We start from the raw sequence: 21,033 nt of genomic DNA on the forward strand, positions 1-21,033 counted from the left end.
TTTTTTCAAATCTCTATTTTCTTTATTATATAGCTATTTGGTAGTTGTTGAATGATTTGATACAGAATGATTAAATAGTCAGAATGACCAAGAAATTCTCATGATATAGTACAAAATGAAATATAATTTGTTTGGTAATTGTTTACAATGAAATTAGAACGCTGAGTGGTTAAGGGAGTCACAAGATACAAAATCATTCAGAGAGTTTTAAAACTATTAAGAGGCAGACTTTTTTTTGCCAAACAAGATTCACCTCTTAACGATTTAGAGGTTGTCACTTTATAGAACTATTAAAAGATAAACAAACAACATCTACATGTCACTTTTGAAAATTTCTAACGATTGTATGAAATTGAGAATTAAAATAGTCGATCTACAAAAATAAATTAAGTTCATCTTCAAAACTTTTTTATTTTAAATATTATAATATGAATTATCTATACTATATTATAAAGCATTTGACAAAAACTCTTAAAACCCAATTTTTATGCATATAATACTGTTTATTGATACATATTATTTAAAATTCAGAATTACAAGTAAATTATGCATAAGTACAACTTATTAAACCTCTATTTTTGAATTCGTGTAACTAACTGCAGATAAACATAATCATATACAGGATAAACATCACATTTTAAATATAAAAAATCTAAAATTTAGGATAATCATTGAGTTATAATAGAATATTTAATTATTATCTTTATAAAAAATTATATTATTAAATCAAAAAAAAATGATTCGTTATTAAACTAATAGAATAGTTAATATCCTTATAAAAAATTATATTATTAAACCAAAAATAAGTTAATCATTATTATACCTAAATTAAATTATAATAAAAAAATTAATTAAATCAAAGAAATATACAAAAAGCGAGAACTCTTAAATAGTTAACTTGATGTTGATATCGATATTTTTTTTCAAAATTTTAATTACAATATCTTCAAATTTATATTTTTTATTCAAAAATAAAAACATTATCATTTTCTCAAAAACCATATAGAATTGTATTATATCAATAGACAAAAAAATAAAATAAAACAATAAAATCAAGATGTATCACACTGTATTGTACGGATACCTTTCTAATATTAATTTATTTGATAAAAATTAATAAAATATTATTTTTCTTTATTAAATTTAATTTTAAGATTCTCATTAATAGAAAGAATAAAAAAATTATTCTTTTTCCTAAGAATAAAAAATCTGCTGCATCTTGGAAAATCCATTCAAGATGCTCTAAAGGTTATTATAAGAACTTTATTGTTCTATTAATTTTTTACCTTTGTGCTATTTTGATATCTATACTGTATTATAAAGTATTTGACAAAAACGCTTAAAAATCATTTTTTTATACGTAAAGTACTGTTTATTAATTCATATTACTTAAAACTCAAGATTACAAGTAGATTGTGCGTAAGTACAACTTATTAAAGCTCCATATTTGAATTCGTRTAACTAACTGCAGATAAACATAATCAAATATAGGATAAACATCTCATTTTAAAATAAAAAATCTAAAATATAATTAGGATAATTATTGAGTTCTAACAGAATACTTAATTATTATCTTTATAAAATGTTAGATTATTAAACCAAAAATAAATTATTTCATTTAAACATAAATTAAATTATAATAAAAAAATAAATTAAAGAAATTACATAAAAAATGAGAACTTTTAAATAGTTTATTTGATATTAACATTGATATATATTTTTTTTCAAATTTTTATGATATTTTCAAATTTATATTTTATTCAAAAATAAAATCATTATTGTTTTCTTAAAAACACATAAAATTGTATTATTACATCTATCGTAATCCAATGTCGGATTAATTTGAAGAGTTCTGATGGCTTGAATTCTTCTAATAGCATATTGGTCATCAAGGTCATCAATGTCGAGTTCCTCATCATCATCATGTTATGAGTAAGTATCGTCGATATCAGTAGTAGACGGCATACTTAGTCCCATGGAGATTTCGTTTTCTTCCAAATTTTCTTTCACCTCTTCAATCTCCACCTCTAATGATGTCGGGTGTTGAATTCTATCAACTCTATCCAAGTAATCATTCAAACATACACAACATTCTATGGACTATAGGCTTAGTCTTGTCCGCCGTACGGAAATAATCATGCCACTAAGAGGAAAAAAACGGACTCCAAAGCTACGGATACTAGCATGGATTATTAATATATATCGCGGACTCCATAGATTATTATTATTAACGTTATCAAATGAAATTCTAATTATTTTAGCAAGATAAATTATAAAATGCAAGACATTTTTTAATAATTGAAAATTGGCGTGCACCCGAATATGGTGCACTGAACAATTCAAACGTGATTATACGTTTGAATAATTGCCACGATTGCGGATCAATCCACTGTGTATATATAAGAAACTGACAATCCATGTGGCGCGCTCCATACATCACACATTAAAGAAATGTTGTTAAGCAAAATGAGAAAACGTTTGTTGCATTTCATTTTTAACACATTTTCCACATTTTAATTGCATCACGTCTAAAAGTTTGAAGACTTACCAGCTTGTATCATAGTTGTAGTGTTTTTTTGATCAACTTCGTAATGTGAGGGTTGTCAAAATATCCGAACGTCAACCCGACTTGAATGATACATTGTGTTGTTATTTGCCGGTTCAACTCGGCATCAAATGTCCATATTTGACCTTGATTGTCAAGTATTGGTTGGCTTAAATCGTCCCCCGACCTCAACCCCAAGCACGTTTTTTCGCTATGTCGCTTTAAAGTTGAATTTCCCTCCGCCGCAAGTAGAGATTGGCACATTCTGCGTTGCACCTTTTTTCCCGTTCGTGAGGATCACTATGTTGTATGTGTTCCAAATCTCGGACTTTCATTTGTGCTCGAAAAGAACTTGGGCAACTTGTTCGTTTGATGCATCATGTTGTTCACCAACCATTTTGGAAGATAAATAGAGAAAGAAATGAGAAATAGAAGCGGAAAAAAAAATATAAGGCCAAATCACGAAATATAGCAAGAATTATGAACGTCCTCTAAAGTTATTATAACATCTTTAAATATGACATTTTATTACATAATACAAAACGATATATAAAAAGATATACTTGCACATAATATTGACTATATCGATCGATACCCTTTATTTTTGTGTCCCTCTAAGTAGGCATGATCAAAGTTACAAATATAGATAGGTTAAGTAACAAGAAGCCATGTTGTTTGAGCACAGGTTTCAAACAGCATGGCATCAACTCGACTTAACCATCGTTATTGCAAACGAAAGTTTCTTAATAAAAACAAAACGAAACCCTTCTTCACTTGTTCCTTCTATCATTGGCTCCGTTCGATATAGATTATGCGCTATAACCAACAATCGTAGGATTCCATTGCCCCATATTATACGAGCTACATGTCATCTTTGAAGCTTTGTCCATGGCTTCATTGGCAACGCCATTGTTGCATACATCAGCAAACGTTCGTGTGTGTTTCATGCCATATTGAGTTAATGATCCGCAATGTGTCTCAAATGTTCGAATCTTCATCAATCGAAAGTTCAAAAAGTTAGTAAACAAGTAAAATTATCTAAGCAAAACCACGATAAAGCGAATGAGAAAAGATCAAGGTTTTTTCACCATGGATTTAAGACAATCCCAATCATCGACAAGCGCAGATCCTTCATTTCTCCCTGTTCCACGCCCGATGCCTAATAAAGAGCCTCTGATTGCGTCGACACTGCTATCCAAATGCGCCCTATGTGCCGTTATTTCTTCGATGTTCTTGAGTAGTTCCTCTTTCTGTTGTGATCCTTCTGTTAATCTCTTATACTGCAAAACATAAAATTCACATAAAAGATTAATCCGTAGTTAGTTTTAGCTTTCGTACGTAGTTCTATCAGCAATTTGGTAACGGAAATTGTGATTAGAACTATGATTTTTGTTCATTATCATGTACGAATTCGAGTATACAACATATATATACCGTTTGCCACATGGAATAGATATCTGCATCTCTTTGATCGACAACACCCATGGAGTCGAACGATTGAACTGAACTCATGGAGGAGTTCCGGGGAGCAGAACCTTGATATACCGAAACAGTTTCATTGCTTATGCTTAGAGTACCATATTGCATCACATGAGATCCCTCTGCAGAGTCGTTATTGTAAGTCCTCGTCTTCACCTAAAAGTTAGAAACCGTGGAAAACCAGTTATTGTAAGCTATGATTCATATTGTTTTACGTGTTTTGGTTCTTGTATATGAGTAGTTACATGTGTAAACGTATTTTTTGTGTTTTTTACATGTAAAACGTTCATTGACGTTTCATTTATGAATATTGCATGTCCACATGCGGACTTACAAACTTGTTTTCACGAAAACTTCAAGTTGTTTCGGTATAATTTGCCCCGTATATATTTATATACGACAGATACTTGTAATCGTAATCGTAATTGGCTTTCCGAAATCCTCATAATCGAAACGGAAAACCCTAATACCAACCTTCGAGTATTGTACTTCCAAGGTTTCAGTACTCAGATCTTCAGAGTCACTAGGAGCCACAAGCAACAAAAAAGAAAGATACATGATTAAATGAACAGGCTTGAATAAAACTCTTTTGTAACGGCTCGTTTTGTCGCTAATGAAGAAAATACGTCGCTAAAAACCAGACTGTACGTGCGAAGAATACCTGTCTTCCAGCCATGAAATACTGTATAAGTCACCTAAGCAAGTGTCGTACTCCGGAGGTGGGGGAGGGTCCATACTGGGACAATATGTAGCCCAGCTACTCTCGTTCGCATTCGATGCAGTTGTCACGTAGATGTTTAGATCTTCGGGTAAAAGACCTTCGAAAATACTTCCACTTTCGCATGCTTCAACGTATAACACCTACATGAACATTTGAATGGTTATTTTATTTGTCATGATCAATGATCGTATGATAAACCGTGTGCAAAATCAATCTTTCGTACCATCTCATTGTAGGTACCACTCGCATGCTTTGTTTTCAAAACTTCCATGAAATCATTCGCGTAAATGTAAGGCGTGTTCGGCATGCCTGTGGTAATTAACACGAGAATTATGTTAGCGAGTAACCAAAGATTTAATTGCACTACGGAGTTCGATAACAAAAATATAAGTTGTGGCAACACAGTACAAAGAAGTCCAGAGCCGCCATGATCGGTGAAATACACAAAGATGTTATCGTTAGGACTGCTCGCAACAACTTTTCCGCTTCCTCCTTGCACACCCGAGACATTACCAAGAAGCACAGCATAGAAATTGGCCGCTGTCACGAATTCACCGGTGTAATCCTACCACAATTTAATGTTCTTGTATCAAAAACCGTTGGTTTGATCAAATTTAGCAAACGATGGAGTTATCAGTGAACCATTTGTCATAAAAAGAACACTTATGCGACTGGTAACGAGCTAGTAATTAGCATACCTTTGGCACACCAGCGTAAACATCAGAGCCGTTGGGACTGTTAATTATAACGCCAGGCCTTGGATTCATCGTGTTATTGGCGATGTCATCATACATAAAGACGATTATGTTCTCATCTTTCATCCCTCCCCGTTTCAGTATTTGATACGCATGACAAACATCCGCCTGCAGTGATAAAGTGATGTATTAACTATTTTATACGATACTATTTGAAAAAGTGTCTTATGTCCTATAAAAAGATGGGTTTATAAGACACTTTATTTTAAAAACGTTCCTAAACGCCTAAATACGTTCTATAAACTTATTGTAACGCTTTTAGATATGACGCTTTATAATTTGATCATATAAACGTAAGTTCTGTAAAGTATTCCATGTACGTTAGACAATCTAGGTGTCTTATAAAGCCAATTTTCTTGTATTGATAATTTAATCATGAATACGTACCTGATGACGATAATTATAGTAACCGCTTGAACCAGCTACAAGAACGGCCCACGTCGTGCTATTGGGAGCATCATTGCTACTCGAACCAAACAAACTAGGCCGAGCAGCTTCGGAGAAGGGTACAGCAAGCAGAGTTAGAAGTAACAAGGCGAATCGCAAAACAGCCATACCGAGAGAATGAATTGAGTGATCGTTTAGAAATCGTTTTACGTTTATATATACATACAATTAACGTTGTACCAATGTTGGAGGAATCTGTCTTTAATGATCGCTTAGGTTTAGTCGAACAAAAACACAATGGTTTTAGCTGTCTTTTAACGTGCTTGGGGTTTTCAGAATCCAAAGACTGCAAAACAGAACAAGACAACAAAAACTTTGTGTGGAAGAAAGAAGGATGTATGAATTTCGTTGTTGATGTTCATTAATTTTGTACGATGATTTCAATATCCAAAAGTTTGTAGTTTTCATTTGTAACGTGGGCATGTGCCAGGGTGGTTAGGTGGCACGTGCCACCGTATTGTTTCTCTGTGGTAAGGTAATTAAAAAAGATTAGGCTCATAAAAGATGCAACCGTTTTATTCTAGAAGGTGCAACCGTTTTATATGGTGTTACCGTATTAAAAAAAAATTTGGGTCCGTCCGTGGCATGTGCCACCACTCCATACGGTTTAAATGTTTTTTTTTTTTTTTGCATGAATTAGAGTTTAATGCTTCAATTGAAGTATTAATTTAATGTTAAGAGACAAATAAGCATTTTATTTGCAAGTTGACAAGCTAAGGTTACTTGTTTCTAAAAGTTATAAATATCCACAATAAAAATGACGCAAAATTTTTGGACCGATGTAGCTTAGTTGACAAGGGGCAAGATTACTTTGCCCAAATAAAAACAAGTGTCGGGTTCAATCTCGGGTCTCACAGTTGAGTGAGCCAAAAAAATGTCCCCCTTATATTAGTGTCCTTGAAAGCAGGTTCCACGTGGAGCCGGTTGAGGTTGCTGTGTAATCAAAGCTTTAGCCCAAATAACTTACACACACTTCTAACCTTGATAATAGAGAGATCTTTTTATCTCATAATTAAGAGTAAAAATAAAAAGTGGACACTTATTTTAGAACAAACTAAAATATAAATGTAAAAAACTTAATTTAGGACGGAGGAAGCATCATTTATTAAAATTTTAAATCATGTTTACGTAGTTTTTAAAGTTTCGCAATGATTTAGAAGCTTGATCGCTCTTTTGATCTTAAACCAAAACCAATCGATACTTTTGGATGGCCGGGTCAAAAATCGTCTCCATCGGGAGTTTCTAAAAGATTTGACAGGGCCTCCATATAATTGATCGGGCCTTGTAACCGGTTTCATGTAGAAATCCTTAACCGATCTCTTAACGGTTAAGGTTTTGGGCCAATGTTGGTCCTCCACCAAGCCTGACCACATTTTGGCCATCTTTAGAGTCAAGGATGATACATATGCAAATTTGAAATTTATCTTAAAAAGTAGAGCAGTTGTATCTATCAAAACCCTCACGTATAAAAAGGTGCATGCAAAAAAGAAAACTTATTAAAAAACAATAAATACCTATTATGAAATTATAAATCACAATATGAGCAATATGGGCACAAAATTATGAATGGATTATTAATTAAAACATGTATAAAATTTTGATGAAAAATTCCCTATATCCAATCAAGAATTACATTACCCACAAGAACGAAGCTATGGATGAATTAAGCTGTCACTGCTTCTTCTTTAGCAGCGGAAAGCTGGTTCTGGATGTGTTGAGGTACGACATCGAATTTCGCTAGTTGCATCGTGTACGATGCTCGACCTTTCGTCATTCCCCTTAGCGTACTCACGTATTGGAACATTTCCGCTAGCGGCACGAGGGAGTCCACCACCTGCAGTTCAAAACACCCCATGATTCCATAAATGCCGACCATAAGCCATCTTATTTTTTTACTATATTGGGAAGCCTGTTTTAATTAGCAATAAGCTAATTCCACTAACGTTTCAATAAGCTCCGGGAGCTTTTTCCACTCCTCTCCAATTATGCGCTTTATATATTTTCAATTATTTTTCAATATAGAGGGGTCGGTTCAAATTAGAAGGTTGAATATTGTGAGAAGGCAAGAGGGAAAGGTTAAGAGAAGGTTCATATGTGGATAATTGAAAAAACTCATTTGAAGATGTAAATGTGAACCGATGTTACATATTATTCATATGGAGTTCACATATTCATCTTCAATTGGATTTTTTTTCAAAGATTCACATATGAACCTTTCATTAATCTTCCCTTCTCACTATATTTAGCCTTCTTATTTAAACCTCCTACTAACTATATATATATATATGTGTGTGTGTGTGTGTGTGTGAGAGAGAGAGAGAGAAGCATAAGAAGGGATCTAGACCCTTGATCACCTTTAAACTTAAACCCACTCATGAATCGCACTTGATACAATCATTGATCCGGTGCATATGTGCATCTCATCTTAATGTGCATCCAAGGGTGGAGATTCTTTCTTACGCTTCTCACCTTTTAACTCTTCTTCTCACCGTAACCCAACCCTCTCTCTCTCTCTCTCTCTCTCTCTCTCTATATATATATATATAGGGAGGTTCAAGGAAAACCCCCAAAAAATGAAAAACTAAGTAACATCTTGGTAACCATTCATTCGTATGATATGCACATGTGCTTATAAGTAATTGAAGTTGTTTCTTGGTTTCTATGCACATGTGCATGCTCGGACAAATGATTTACAAATTACTTGTATGCACACGTGCATACCATTTAGATGTATGGTTACCGAGGTGCTCCTCAGTTCTTCATTTTTTTGGCGGTTCCCCCCAAAACCTGACCCTATATATATTATATATATATATATATCTTTTTAGGTCATGTTACCTTGTCACTAGCTTATTAGCTAGTTTAACCAGACATGACTAGTTTATCAACTAACTTATCAACTAAAAGCTAGTTTATCGCTGGCTTGCGAAACATAGCCAAAATTAGTTTTTTTATAAGGCACTATTGAAAATTGTCCTATAAACAAGTCTTTTATAGGACACTTTTTTAAATAATGTCATACAAAAAACTAATAGGACATTTTATTCCAAAACCAGCTTCTTACGGTCCTATAGACTTAGTATATTAGGGCATTCAGACATATTTGGCGTCTTATAAAGCCTGGGTAAATGAAATGAGTTTGCATACCTTGAGTCCACCGGGTTTATCACCAAAGCTATTAATCTGTCCTCTTCTGGAATTAAGATCACCAATTACATCTCCCAAATGATCTTCAGGTGTGATAACTTCGACTCTCATTATCGGTTCCAAAATCTTGGGTGCGGCTTTCCTAATTCCTTCACGGAAAGCTCCTCTTGCCGCCAGCTGGAACGCTAGGACGCTAGAGTCAACATCGTGGTAAGAACCATCGGTTAAAACTGCCCGAAGGTCAACAACGGGGAATCCCGCAACCACTCCGTTACACATTGACTCTTCCAGCCCTTTCATCACACCGGGAATGTATTCTCTTGGGACTGCACCACCCTTAATCTCGCTCTTGAACTCATATCCACTGCCGGCCTCTAAGGGCTCGAACCTCACGGTTATATCGGCAAACTGTCCTTGACCGCCCGACTGTTTCTTGTGGACATACTTCACTTCTGCTACTCGAGAAATGCTTTCGCGGTAGTTTACTTGTGGTGCGCCTACATTCGCTTCTACCTGATAATTTGCAAGCAACCGAACGTTATGAATGTTGTAATGGACCCAGGAAATCCTAAAGTAAGGCCTGTTTGTTCACAGCTTAACGGGACTCGGCTTAGATGCTGTTTGGTTAGTGTTTTATTAAGTCCTATATAGATAAAGTTGTCTGTGTGGATTAATCTATTTTCAGATTGGGAAGGTTTTTGTGTGGGAGGGCTTCTTCATAGATGAAAGGAGTGTGTTTTAATTGGGATGGGTGGATTTGAAAAAAACTTAGCTTTCTGTATAAAGCTCACTCCTAGAAACTTACTGAATAAGCGACTTTCTATATCATTAAGCCACTACCAAATAGTCATGTATAGCTAACAATAAGTTGCAAGTCCAATTAAGCTCATTAAGCTGCTATCAAACAGCCCCTTATTTGGTCAGCTATACATGATATATAGAAAGTGGCTTATTCAGTAATCTTCTTGGAGAGACCTTTATGCAGAAAGCCACCAAGTCTCCGAATTAAAAAACGCGCTCCTTCCATCTACGAAAAAGCCCTCCTAAACAAAAACATTCCCAATCTATACAGACAGATTAATCCACAGTCCACACAAACTTAATCCATACAGGACTTGACGGAAAACCAACCAAACAAACATCCCCTAAAATGTGTATGCAAACCTTACCTCTACCCCAAGGGGTAGAGAGGTTGTTTCCGTGAAGACCCCTAGCTTGTAGAACAAAACATATATCGAAAAGCGTGTAAACTATATCAAATAAACGAACCTTAAATTCCCTCTTGAGCCTATCAACGATAATCTCGAGATGCAATTCTCCCATCCCTTCGATGACAGTTTGGTTAATTTCTTCATCACGTGAGAAGTGGAAAGACGGGTCTTCTTGAGCAAGCTTGATTAAACCATTTGCCATCTTATCCACATCTGCTTTGGTCTTGGGTTCGATAGCAACTTTTATGACAGGATCAGGGAAGTCCATCCTCTCGAGCACAATCGGATGCTCGGGATCACATAATGTTTCACCAGTAATCGTATCTTTCAACCCTGCAAGAGCAACAATATCACCAGCCAACGCCACTTTAACGTCTTCTCTACTATTCGCGTGCATTTCAAGTAATCTCCCGATTCTTTCTTTCTTTCCTTTGTTTGCATTTATTACATACGATCCAGCAGCAAGTTTCCCAGCATATATCCTTACAAACGTAAGCGATCCTACAAAAGGATCGTTCATGATCTTGAAAGCGAGCCCGGCAAACGGTTCTTCGTCACTCGGGAGCCTTGCGATTTCGATTTCTGGATTCTCCGGATCAGTACCCTTCATAGGTGGGACGTCAAGCGGAGAGGGTAAATAGTCGACAACAGCATCAAGCAACGGTTGAACCCCTTTGTTCTTAAAAGCCGAGCCACATAAAACCGGCACAAAACTACCTCCGATGGTTCCTTTCCGGATTAACTTCTTAACGGTTTCCTCATCTGGCTCAACCCCTTCAAGATACCCCTCCATAACCTCGTCATCCAATTCGACAATCGTCTCAATCATTAGCGCCCGATATTCTTCTGCTAAATCTTGAAGATCGGAAGGAATATCCTCATATGAAAACTTGGCACCCAATTCTTCACCGGACCAAACGATAGCTTTCATCCTCACAAGATCAATAACCCCTTTGAAAACCTCCTCTGCCCCAATCGGGATTTGGAGCACAAGTGGTTTTGCACCCAAATTCGAAATAATCATGTCGCGGGTTCTAAAGAAGTTCGCCCCCATTCGGTCCATTTTGTTAACGAAACAAATTCTCGGCACCCCGTACTTATCAGCCTGCCTCCAGACCGTCTCAGATTGGGGTTCAACTCCAGCAACACTATCAAACAAACAAATGGCACCATCAAGAACACGGAGAGCTCGCTCGACTTCAAGTGTGAAGTCGACATGGCCAGGAGTATCGATGATGTTAATCCGATGTTTGTTCCAAAACGTGGTGGTTGCAGCCGAAGTTATCGTGATTCCTCTCTCTTGTTCTTGCTCCATCCAGTCCATTGTGGCGGTACCCTCGTGTACCTCACCGATTTTGTAATTCCGACCCGTGTAGAAAAGGACACGTTCGGTTGTAGTAGTCTTTCCGGCATCTATGTGAGCCATAATGCCGATATTACGATAGTCCTTCAAAGGAACCTCCCGCTTTCCATCTGGAAAATACAAACGTAAAATCGAATAAACAAATTGAGGTTGACCAAGATATTTTTTAAAGTGGTGGCACCATTTTGACCATAACAAATGAAGCTATGGTAGTTTACAAAATTATCATTTGTCAGTTGGTTAGTTCCTTCTTTTTTATACGGCAGGCCCAGTGTTCGAGACTTTTATCCCAAAAGTTTTCAGAAATATGATAAACCTGAAATTAAAAGTTAAAAACTAAGAAAATGATACAAATGTGCTTCGAACATGTGCTTGGAAAGGGAGAAAAGTTTGTGCAAACCAACTCTATCAATTGCAAAGATATCAACAATTGTTCTATCATGTCCATTTCTGTCTTAACAAACACTGAATACTATCATGTTCTATCATGTCCGTATACATTAGACCGTGAAATACTAAACTACCCATTTCAAATTGAACTCTTAAACTTCCACAATTTCATCAACTTAAATCATAGATGATGCAATAACCAGAAGGTATGAATCATATATGAACAATAAGAGGGAAAAGCAAGGGTTTATACTCGAATCAATAACCCAATTGCAAATATATTTCATCCAGTATGCAAATTGCACATACCTATAACTCAATAACTACAAAAATTGAACCCTAAAACCCCTAATCTCCACTGTAATCAAAATTTTCAATCAATTACATACGTAATTGCTTCAAAATTCAAGTGATTCAATCGAATTAAGCAAACAAACAGACCTTCAGGAGCAGCAGCCATTGCAAACACCGAAAGATTCCTCTTTTGGAAGTGAGAAATTGATTTATTCGGAGCAAGCCGTTGAGTTCCGAAGAAAGAAGACGTAAGACTACGGTGTTGGTGATGGTGACGACGGAGGGAGGTGGCGGGAGAAAGAAGGAAAAGACGGAGCGGCCTGGTGGAGGAACCGCCATTGGAACCGGAGAAGTTGCAGAGTGAAGCCGCGGTATTTGATGACAAGGCAACAGCTTCTGCCGCCATGGTGAGAGAGTCTGTGCTGCCACTAGAAGCTTCTGGTTATGGTGGAAGGGGATAACGCCATCTTCAACTGCAATATATGGATTTGGGTTTTGGGATAGAAAAGAAAAGAGGGATAATTGTTATGTGGCCTGAAAATTAACAACATATCATTGAGTTTAGGGGTTTTTGGATGGGGAAATTTGAGTTCCTTTATGACCAAAATGCCCCTCCTTACCAGAAATACGTTTTGTGCTCTCGGATGTGTAGCTCAGTTGATAAAGAAATCAAGCGACTTTACTTAAATACATACTGCGGAAGATGGGCATGACCCCCTCGGCTAGTCTCAGTCGTTGTGTCAGCTGTAAAATGTCTCTTTATTTATGGTTCCTAGGGGTGGGTTCTGTGTGGGGGCTGTTGAGGTTGTCAGTAATTAATCTTTTGCTTGAATATGTTCCTTCCGAGTTTGGTATATGGATTGGATTTGATAGAACGTGATTGGATGGGTAAATGAGAGTGAAGAAGGCATGTGAAAAGATTATAGAATATTTTGATGTTATAATTTGATATGTATAGTTTGGTGATGTATTTAGCAATGACAGGTCAACATGTTTGCAACCCGTTTGACTCATATTCCAAATGACTCGTTTTGACTCGAACCAACTTTGCATTGCCTAGATTGCTCAATCCAACCCGACCATTTTGCCAGTTCTAACAACCACTTGGGTTGAAACGCATTGGTTAACGATCAGGGGATGTAGCGGAAACCTCATATTCCCTAGGTTTGAATCCAAGCATTACCAAAAGCCTCGTCGCCATTAAGTTCACCTACAATAACTCCAGGCCATCCGTAATCATGTAAGAACTAGTCGGTCCACATAAGTTGACCTGAAAACTCACGATTACAAAAAGAAAACTAAGTCATATAACAATAACACATTTAATGAATTCTTGTAAAATCTTTAAGCTTTAAAATTCAAGATGGATATGACTTGGGATCATGTGAGACAAGGCTGTTTTCGTGTCATGAGACTCGTGAGACACGTGAGATAACATTTTTATACTTAAAACTTTTACAGTGTTTTCTATGAAGGTTCAACTTTGTTTTACCTTCACAACATTTTGTTATAAAGTTTCAAATATAAAAATATTGTCTCACGAAAATAGGTTAGTCTCACATGAACCCAACCCATATGGAGATAATAGTATATTTAAAAAGGCTTGAACTTACAAATCAAGAAGTACTAAAAAAGTCATTAAACCAAAGACACTCCCTCGTTGCCTTTGGATGACTTACAAAAACGCAGTGGCAAGACCGTAAATAAACCATACTTTTGATGACTGATGTAGGCGGATACGGAGCTCGATAGACCTTGACAACCTTTTTAGACACTTTTATTTTAAGTTTGCAGATTTCTCCATTTTCTCGCTTTTTTTCTTTATTTTATAAGAGAGTTTAGCACAATCGATGGAGCATATTTTTCCAAAGTTTCTGAAATAACATAGCTGTTGGATATGCTTTAACATGACTTAACATGAAAAAATTGAATTTTAAGATATTTTCACTGACATTAAAAAATCTAAACAATATTTAACATATGTCACATACCTTAACATGAAAAACTTTGACAAACTTTAACATGGAAAAACAATGAACATTAATACACAATAACAAACCTTAACATTTCTTATTATGTTAAGGTATGTTACACTGCCCAGATGCGTAACACCCAATGAGATTGCCTCTGCTTCACATAAACGACCTCTAATCAGCTTCCTTTGATCAGATATGGAAAAATGTGATCGACGGCCACAAAGTGGTCCTCACGATCATCAAGGAGGAGTTCTCACTAGAACCTAACACCGTAAACATTAAGTAAATTTCTTAAATTTGTTGAGAACTTTTTGTTGAAGAGGAAGTACGCTGACTTTGCTTACCGCCTAAGATGAATCCATTGCCTCCCCTCCCTCCATGAGTACATATTTAGTATTGAATACTGTCAAACTCAATCCCAATTCAAATCTCTTCAGAACAATTTAATGGTTTTTTATGCCAGTTATCTTAAAAGGCCTTGTAATCAAGGTATATACAAGTTAGGCAGACCCAGAATAAAATAAGATAATTACATGCAAACCAAAGACGGACCCATAATTTTTTTTAAACGGTGGCACCATTTGACCATAAGAAAAAATATATATATAATTTTTTTTTTCAAATGGTGACACCGTTTGACTATAAGAAACAAATATACGGAATTTTTTTCAAACGATGGCACCGTTTGACTATAAGAAACAAATATACGGAATTTTTTTCAAACGATGGCACCGTTTGACTATAAGAAACAAATATACGGAATTTTTTTTTTTTAAAATGGTGGCACCATTTGACTAAAAAAATGACACTAACATGATTCGTACTTTAATGCGGGGTGGAATAAAAGCCTTGCAAACCAACTTTACCAAATAAAACTTGTTCTCATTGTAGTTTCAAAATACATATGGTGGCACACAACAAATTAATACGGTTGCACCGTTCACGAATCCTAAATTTTTTACCCTTCGGCGAAGAAACGATACGGTGGCACGTGTCACCCATGGCACCTAACTAGGTCCGCCCATGATGCAAACAAGTAGGGGTGATCAAAAAACCGATCAACCCAACCCGAAAAAATTTAACCCAAGGTAATCCGACATATAATCGATACAAAATTAGGGAAAACTGAATCTATTGGGTTGAAATTGGGTTAGGCCCAAAGTGACCCAACCAACCCGATAACACAATGAAAGTCTTAGTTGCTTCTCTAGAATTATTTGTATTTCTCATAAATACGTATTGGTTACCAATAACGACTCGGCAACAACGAGCAATGAAACTCATAAGAGGACATTATCGGAAAGTTACATGTAATAGCTAAACATCTGATTAACTCGTATATTTCTTGAATGGTTAAGCGTATTTCAAAGGAATGTTTCCTTTATTTTTATCTTCCCAATATTGATTTTACTTTATTTAAACACAACCCGACCAACCCAAATGAGTTGGGTTGGGTTAAAAAAATTTCATACCATTAATATTAGATTGAGTTGTTCAAATGTCTTCAACTCGATTAATTCAACTCATGAACACTCCTACAAACAAGTGAATCATTTAGGTAAATGAAAATGAGTTTTTAATTAAATTAATAGCCTTCTAATGTATAAGAAAAAATGAATTTATACTCATAAAAAGATCATGAATTTAATTAAAATCTGATTTAAGATTATATATCTTACCTAAAAAATCTATACTATATTATAAATCATTTGACAAAAACTCTTAAAACTCATTTTTATGTATAAAGTACTGTATATTGATGCATATTACTTAAAATTCAAGATTACAAGTAAATTATACATAAGTACAACTTATTTGCACCATGTTTAAATTCGTGTAACTAACTGCGGATAAACATAATCAAATAGAGGATAAACATCTCATTTTAAAATATAAAAAATCTAAAATATAATCAGGATAATTATCGAGCTCTAACAAAATAATTAATTATTATTTTTTATAAGAAAATTATATTATTTGGTTATTGAACCTAAATTAAATTATTATAAAAAAATTGAATTAAGAAATTACACAAAAAATTAGAATTTTAAATAGTTAATTTGCTATTATTATCGATATATTTTTGTCAAATGTTTATGATATCTTCAAGTTTACATCTTATTCAAAATAAAAACATCATCGTTTTTTCAAAATCACATAAGATCGTACTATAACATCGACTAAGATAAAAAATAAAATAAAATATTAAAATCAAGTTTTATCTTGTTGCATTACACGAATACCTTTTAATTATAATAAAAACAAAGGGGAGAGGTGATGGATTTAAGGAAGTCCACGAGAAGGGGTTGTGAGCCAATAGAAATATTGAGTGGTGGAAGGCCCATCACTGGGTCCATGTCTATCAAAACCCACGCACACCTTCAATTTTTTGTAATTAATTTAAATTACAAAAAATAAAAAGAATTAAATTATGGGTAGATATTATTAAATACTGAGATTCAAACGAAACAGTAATCAAATAAAAGAATACAAAAATGGTTAAATAATATATAAAATCACATGTAATTTTACACTAACAATCAATACAAGGGTATAAGCAGTTGATGTGGCCTGCGACCTAGTCGTGTGAATCATGTGTGATTTTACACGTGATTTCAGTATAAAATCAAACACGGTTCGACCGTTTTCTTATTTTTGTAATTTGATTAATTTTCTGGTATGAACCTGACTTTATCGTTAAATACTAACCAAATTTTATGTCATCAATCATTTAAAAATGGTTAGATGCAACTTAAGATATTAATTTCTAAGTTATCATCAGATTTAAAAATGGTTAGATGTAACTTAAGAGTGAACGACGGTTTGGTCCTTGTGGTTTTAAACAAATTATTGAATGTGGTCCTTAAACGGTGAAAAGTATGAGAATGGTCACTATAATTTGCATTTTTGTATGAAAGTGGTCCCTTTAATGAACTCAATTACAAAACGTTTGTTCGGTGAAGGGTATTTTCGTCTTTCTACATATTTTGTGTTTTTTTTCTTGCTTTATTTTTTTACCCATTAATGCACCCCTACCTCTTCTCTCGGCCTTGCTCTGGTTCACCACCGTCGTTCCCCCACCTCTCATTCTCCATAAACCATTGTCCCTAAATCCATCATTCCTCGCCACCGTTGTTCCTAAACGCACTTGATAGCATCAAATTTTCATGTTTTACTATGCAAGAGTAGCATATTTTACTACAGGGACCAATTTTGACGATTTTTGAATCTTGAGCAGTTTTTCCATCTTCTTGGTATAAATTGACTTGGAAACCATCGTTTGATGGAGATATGGCCTAGGAACGGTTTTTGGAAGCAAGAGAGAAGATTTGAATCGATTTCTACCATCTCCATTACGTTTAATTTAGTCGGTAACTCGTTTTTATTTCCAACAATAGTCAAACTTTATATTGTTGATGTATTTCATTTGAGATTCCTTTGTAAGATGTTGTGAACAAGTTTATTTGCTTGATTTCCATATGAATGTCATTTCATTTGAGTTATCAATTAATCCGATCAATTAACTGATGTTCTTTTGGAAAATAGCAACTCAAAACCCTAAATACATAATCGTTTAGGGGTTTTGATATTGTGGCGACCGAAATCATTTGATCTCAATAAGGTTTTCAATTTGATTTCTTGAATTCTTGCAATTGATGCTCTAATAAGTCGAGCTTGTGAGCTTATTGCTTCAAATTGATGATTTTATTAACTTGTTAATGCTGATCACACCTGTGAATGTGAGAGCTTGTTCAAATTCCCATTTGGGGTTAAGATTGATTAAAGAGTTTGCTTCAATCAATGTAGATCTAAGGGAAAATCGAGGTTGCCAGAGCTTGTTGACAACTATAGCCAGTTTGGGCTTGTTTTACCATTTTATATCATAGGAATCAATGATAGTGTTTGCATCACAATCAAAAGTGAGATATTGTTGGTCTTTTTAATTGTATTCTTTATTCGTATAATTAGTGTTAGTAAATATCTTAATCCACCCCCTTTACTTAAAATGTAGAAGTTGAATAATAACCACGACCAGTCCCTGTGGATTCGACCTCACTTACCACTATTACAATTAATATTGTGATTTAGGACAATTAGAACTTATTATTTGACAGTCTCGATAGCCATCAACACTACACACTCATACTGCTCTCTCGATCTGTTACTGTTCCTACCCTCAAACATCACTACTCCTCACCATTTTCCGACACACTTGCTCACCATCACCTGGAACATGTTAGCTTTACGGTAATGGTTAGCTGACTTAGCTCTATTAGTAATAGTAAGATCCTCAAATAAGAAGAAACGAACCGAAAAACATAAGATCCCTGTTACTCTTCCCCGTGTCCCCTTAAACCCGCACCTCTTCCTTCTTCCTTCTTCAAAAACATTTCATCAATGTGCTAGTTTTGTCTCGGTGTGGTGGGAGTCAGAGATGGTTGCCAAGGAAAAGTCAGTGTGGTGAGAACCATAACTGTTGTTGGAGTTGCGGTGGCGAGGATGACTAAATCAATGTTATGATGTGATATGTCATGTGTGTATATAATGTAATATATATAATAATATAGTATTTTCTAAGGTTTTAAATTAAAATTAAGGAAACGGGTAAAAACGTGTTGCTCACTTAACAACGGTCTAAGTAAAAAACGTTAGTGATAGGGACCATTTTTAAAGTAAAATACAAGCTATAACGACCATTCTTACATACTTTTTCATCTTTTATGAACCACTTAATAATCAACATAGTGACAACGACCTTTTACTTGATTATAATACTTTAATTATTGTAATCATAAATAATTATAATCAATTTACTTAAATACTCGAATCTACTTATCGGAAATTCAAGTTACAATGCACATATAAGTTTGTGATCGCTAAATTATATACAAATAAATTTACCTATTTAATATCAGATGAAACGATGTACTTATTATCTGTGAAAACAAAAACAGATAGCAGATATATTTGAGTAAATTACAAGATGGTTATTATGGTTTATAAAAAGTATGCAAATGTGGTCTCTTCCTTTAACAACCGTTAAAAATTCGTTAAATGAAGAATATTTTCGTCCTTTTATCGATTTATTTTTCTTTTTATCCATTCAAAAACCACCTTTTATCGAAAAAACAATAAAAGAACGAAAATACCCCTCATTAAACGGAATTTTTTTTAACAACAATTAAAGAGAAGAACCAAATCCAAACGATTTTACAAATCACGATAAAAATCTTGTAATTTTAAAACTATATAAATAAAAAATGTTATTTTCAAAATTGATAAATTGGTTTTATCTTTTAGATAGAAATTCATATCAATGATTATATTTTTTTTATTAAACTTTATTTAAAAATAAACTTATGTCGTTTCATCCCGCAAAGGCAGAGAACCCATAAATGTGGTGTCTGATTGGTTTGAGCTTGACTCCAAAGATCAAAAGTACTAGGAGCTTTCTTGTTCAAATCCAATGAGGAATAAAAAAATCCCTTTATGGCCACGGATATTCAAATACAGTGACTCCGGACTATCTGCAAAACAGGTGGTCATACTGGAATTAATCGACTCGTATAACGAGTTGGATACCCAGGTTAATCAATAAAAAAAAGACTGAGAATCTCTCGCTGTCTCGGTGATGAAATGATACTTCAATAATTAAAAAAAAAGGAAGTATTGACAAACATGTTTTTCTTATTGAACACACACCACACCTTTTCATTTTCTTTTGTAATTTCCACATATTCCTTTTTATTTCTTGATTTATAGGTCCTAGTTCGAGTCTCTTCAGTATCATGAAAAATTCTCTAACTGTTATCTTTAAAAACCATGTGATTAATTTAATTGCACACAAGCTAGTTTGAAAACATATCTAAACTATATTATAAAGCATTTGACAAAAATTCTTAAAAGCAATTTTGGTTACATGAAGTACTGTTTATTGATGCATACTACTTAAAATTCATGATTACAAGTAAATAATACATAAGTACAACTTATTAAAGTTTTTCATACTTGAATTGTGTAACTAACTGCAGATAAACATAATTATATACTGGATAAACATTTCATTTTAGATATAAAAAAATTTAAAATACAATTAGGATAATCATTGTGTTATAACAAAAACACTTAATTATTATCTTTATAACTAGGGAAAAGTACAATAAAAACCAATGGACTTTCTTGTTTGGAATGATTAAGTCCTTATACTTTTTTTTTGGAACAAATAAGTACTTGGACATTCCAAAACATGTTAAATAAGTCATCGGACAATTTTTTGGAACAAATAAGTCATTGGACAATCCAAAATATGTTAAATAAGTCCTTGGGCAGTTTTTGGAACAAATAAGTCATTGGACATTCCAAAAAATGTTAAATAACTTCTTGGACAATTTTTGGAACAAATAAGTCCTTGAACAATCCAAAACATGTTAAATAACTTCTTGAACTTTTATAAAACATGTTGGATACATTCTTATGACTTGTACAACTAGTTAAAGTGTTAAAATAGTTAAAAAAATGGGGAAAAAAACCCAATGACCATTCATATTTTGAACGATTAAGCTCCTAAATATTTTTTGAACCAAAAAGTATTTAGATCTATAAAATTAAACAAATATAACAAAAAAGTACTTACATTTACAAAAAAATAATTACATTTAAAAAAGATTTTTGATAAAGTTTATTTTAATTAAAATTAAAATATAT

The 21,033-nt window shown here is 34.1% G+C and overlaps 2 protein-coding genes across 2 annotated transcripts; both read right to left on the bottom strand.

Annotated features, from left to right (window-relative positions):
* Positions 1-3,354: 3,354 nt before the first annotated feature.
* Positions 3,355-6,061, bottom strand: LOC112529544 (vacuolar-processing enzyme-like; the record flags this gene model as incomplete). Its single annotated transcript, XM_025140864.1, has 9 exons — positions 3,355-3,537; positions 3,634-3,825; positions 3,980-4,180; positions 4,499-4,547; positions 4,686-4,885; positions 4,969-5,054; positions 5,154-5,310; positions 5,444-5,608; positions 5,888-6,061. Coding segments are annotated over 9 exons (1,407 nt in total), but the record flags the coding sequence as incomplete, so codon positions are not given.
* A 1,426-nt stretch (positions 6,062-7,487) lies between these two features.
* LOC112529856 (elongation factor G, chloroplastic) lies at positions 7,488-12,833 on the bottom strand. The gene is made up of 4 exons (XM_025141281.1): positions 12,500-12,833; positions 10,364-11,778; positions 9,095-9,607; positions 7,488-7,781 (listed from the first exon to the last, which is right to left on the bottom strand). The coding sequence occupies exons 1-4, from the start codon at positions 12,756-12,758 to the stop codon at positions 7,611-7,613; spliced, it is 2,358 nt and encodes a 785-aa protein (XP_024997049.1). The 5' UTR covers positions 12,759-12,833; the 3' UTR covers positions 7,488-7,610.
* Positions 12,834-21,033: the final 8,200 nt, after the last annotated feature.

The sequence above is a fragment of the Cynara cardunculus genome, assembly GCF_001531365.2.
Source record: "Cynara cardunculus var. scolymus isolate 2C chromosome LG 16, CcrdV1, whole genome shotgun sequence".
Lineage (NCBI taxonomy): Eukaryota > Viridiplantae > Streptophyta > Magnoliopsida > Asterales > Asteraceae > Cynara > Cynara cardunculus.

Coding starts and splice junctions, on each gene's coding strand:
- LOC112529856 (XM_025141281.1), bottom strand. CDS start 12,758: ATGGCGGCAGAAGCTGTTGCCTTGTCATCAAATACCGCGGCTTCACTC. Junction 11,779..12,499: donor AATGGCTGCTGCTCCTGAAG/GTCTGTTTGTTT, acceptor TGTATTTTCCAG/ATGGAAAGCGGGAGGTTCCT. Junction 9,608..10,363: donor GGCTCAAGAGGGAATTTAAG/GTTCGTTTATTT, acceptor GCAAATTATCAG/GTAGAAGCGAATGTAGGCGC.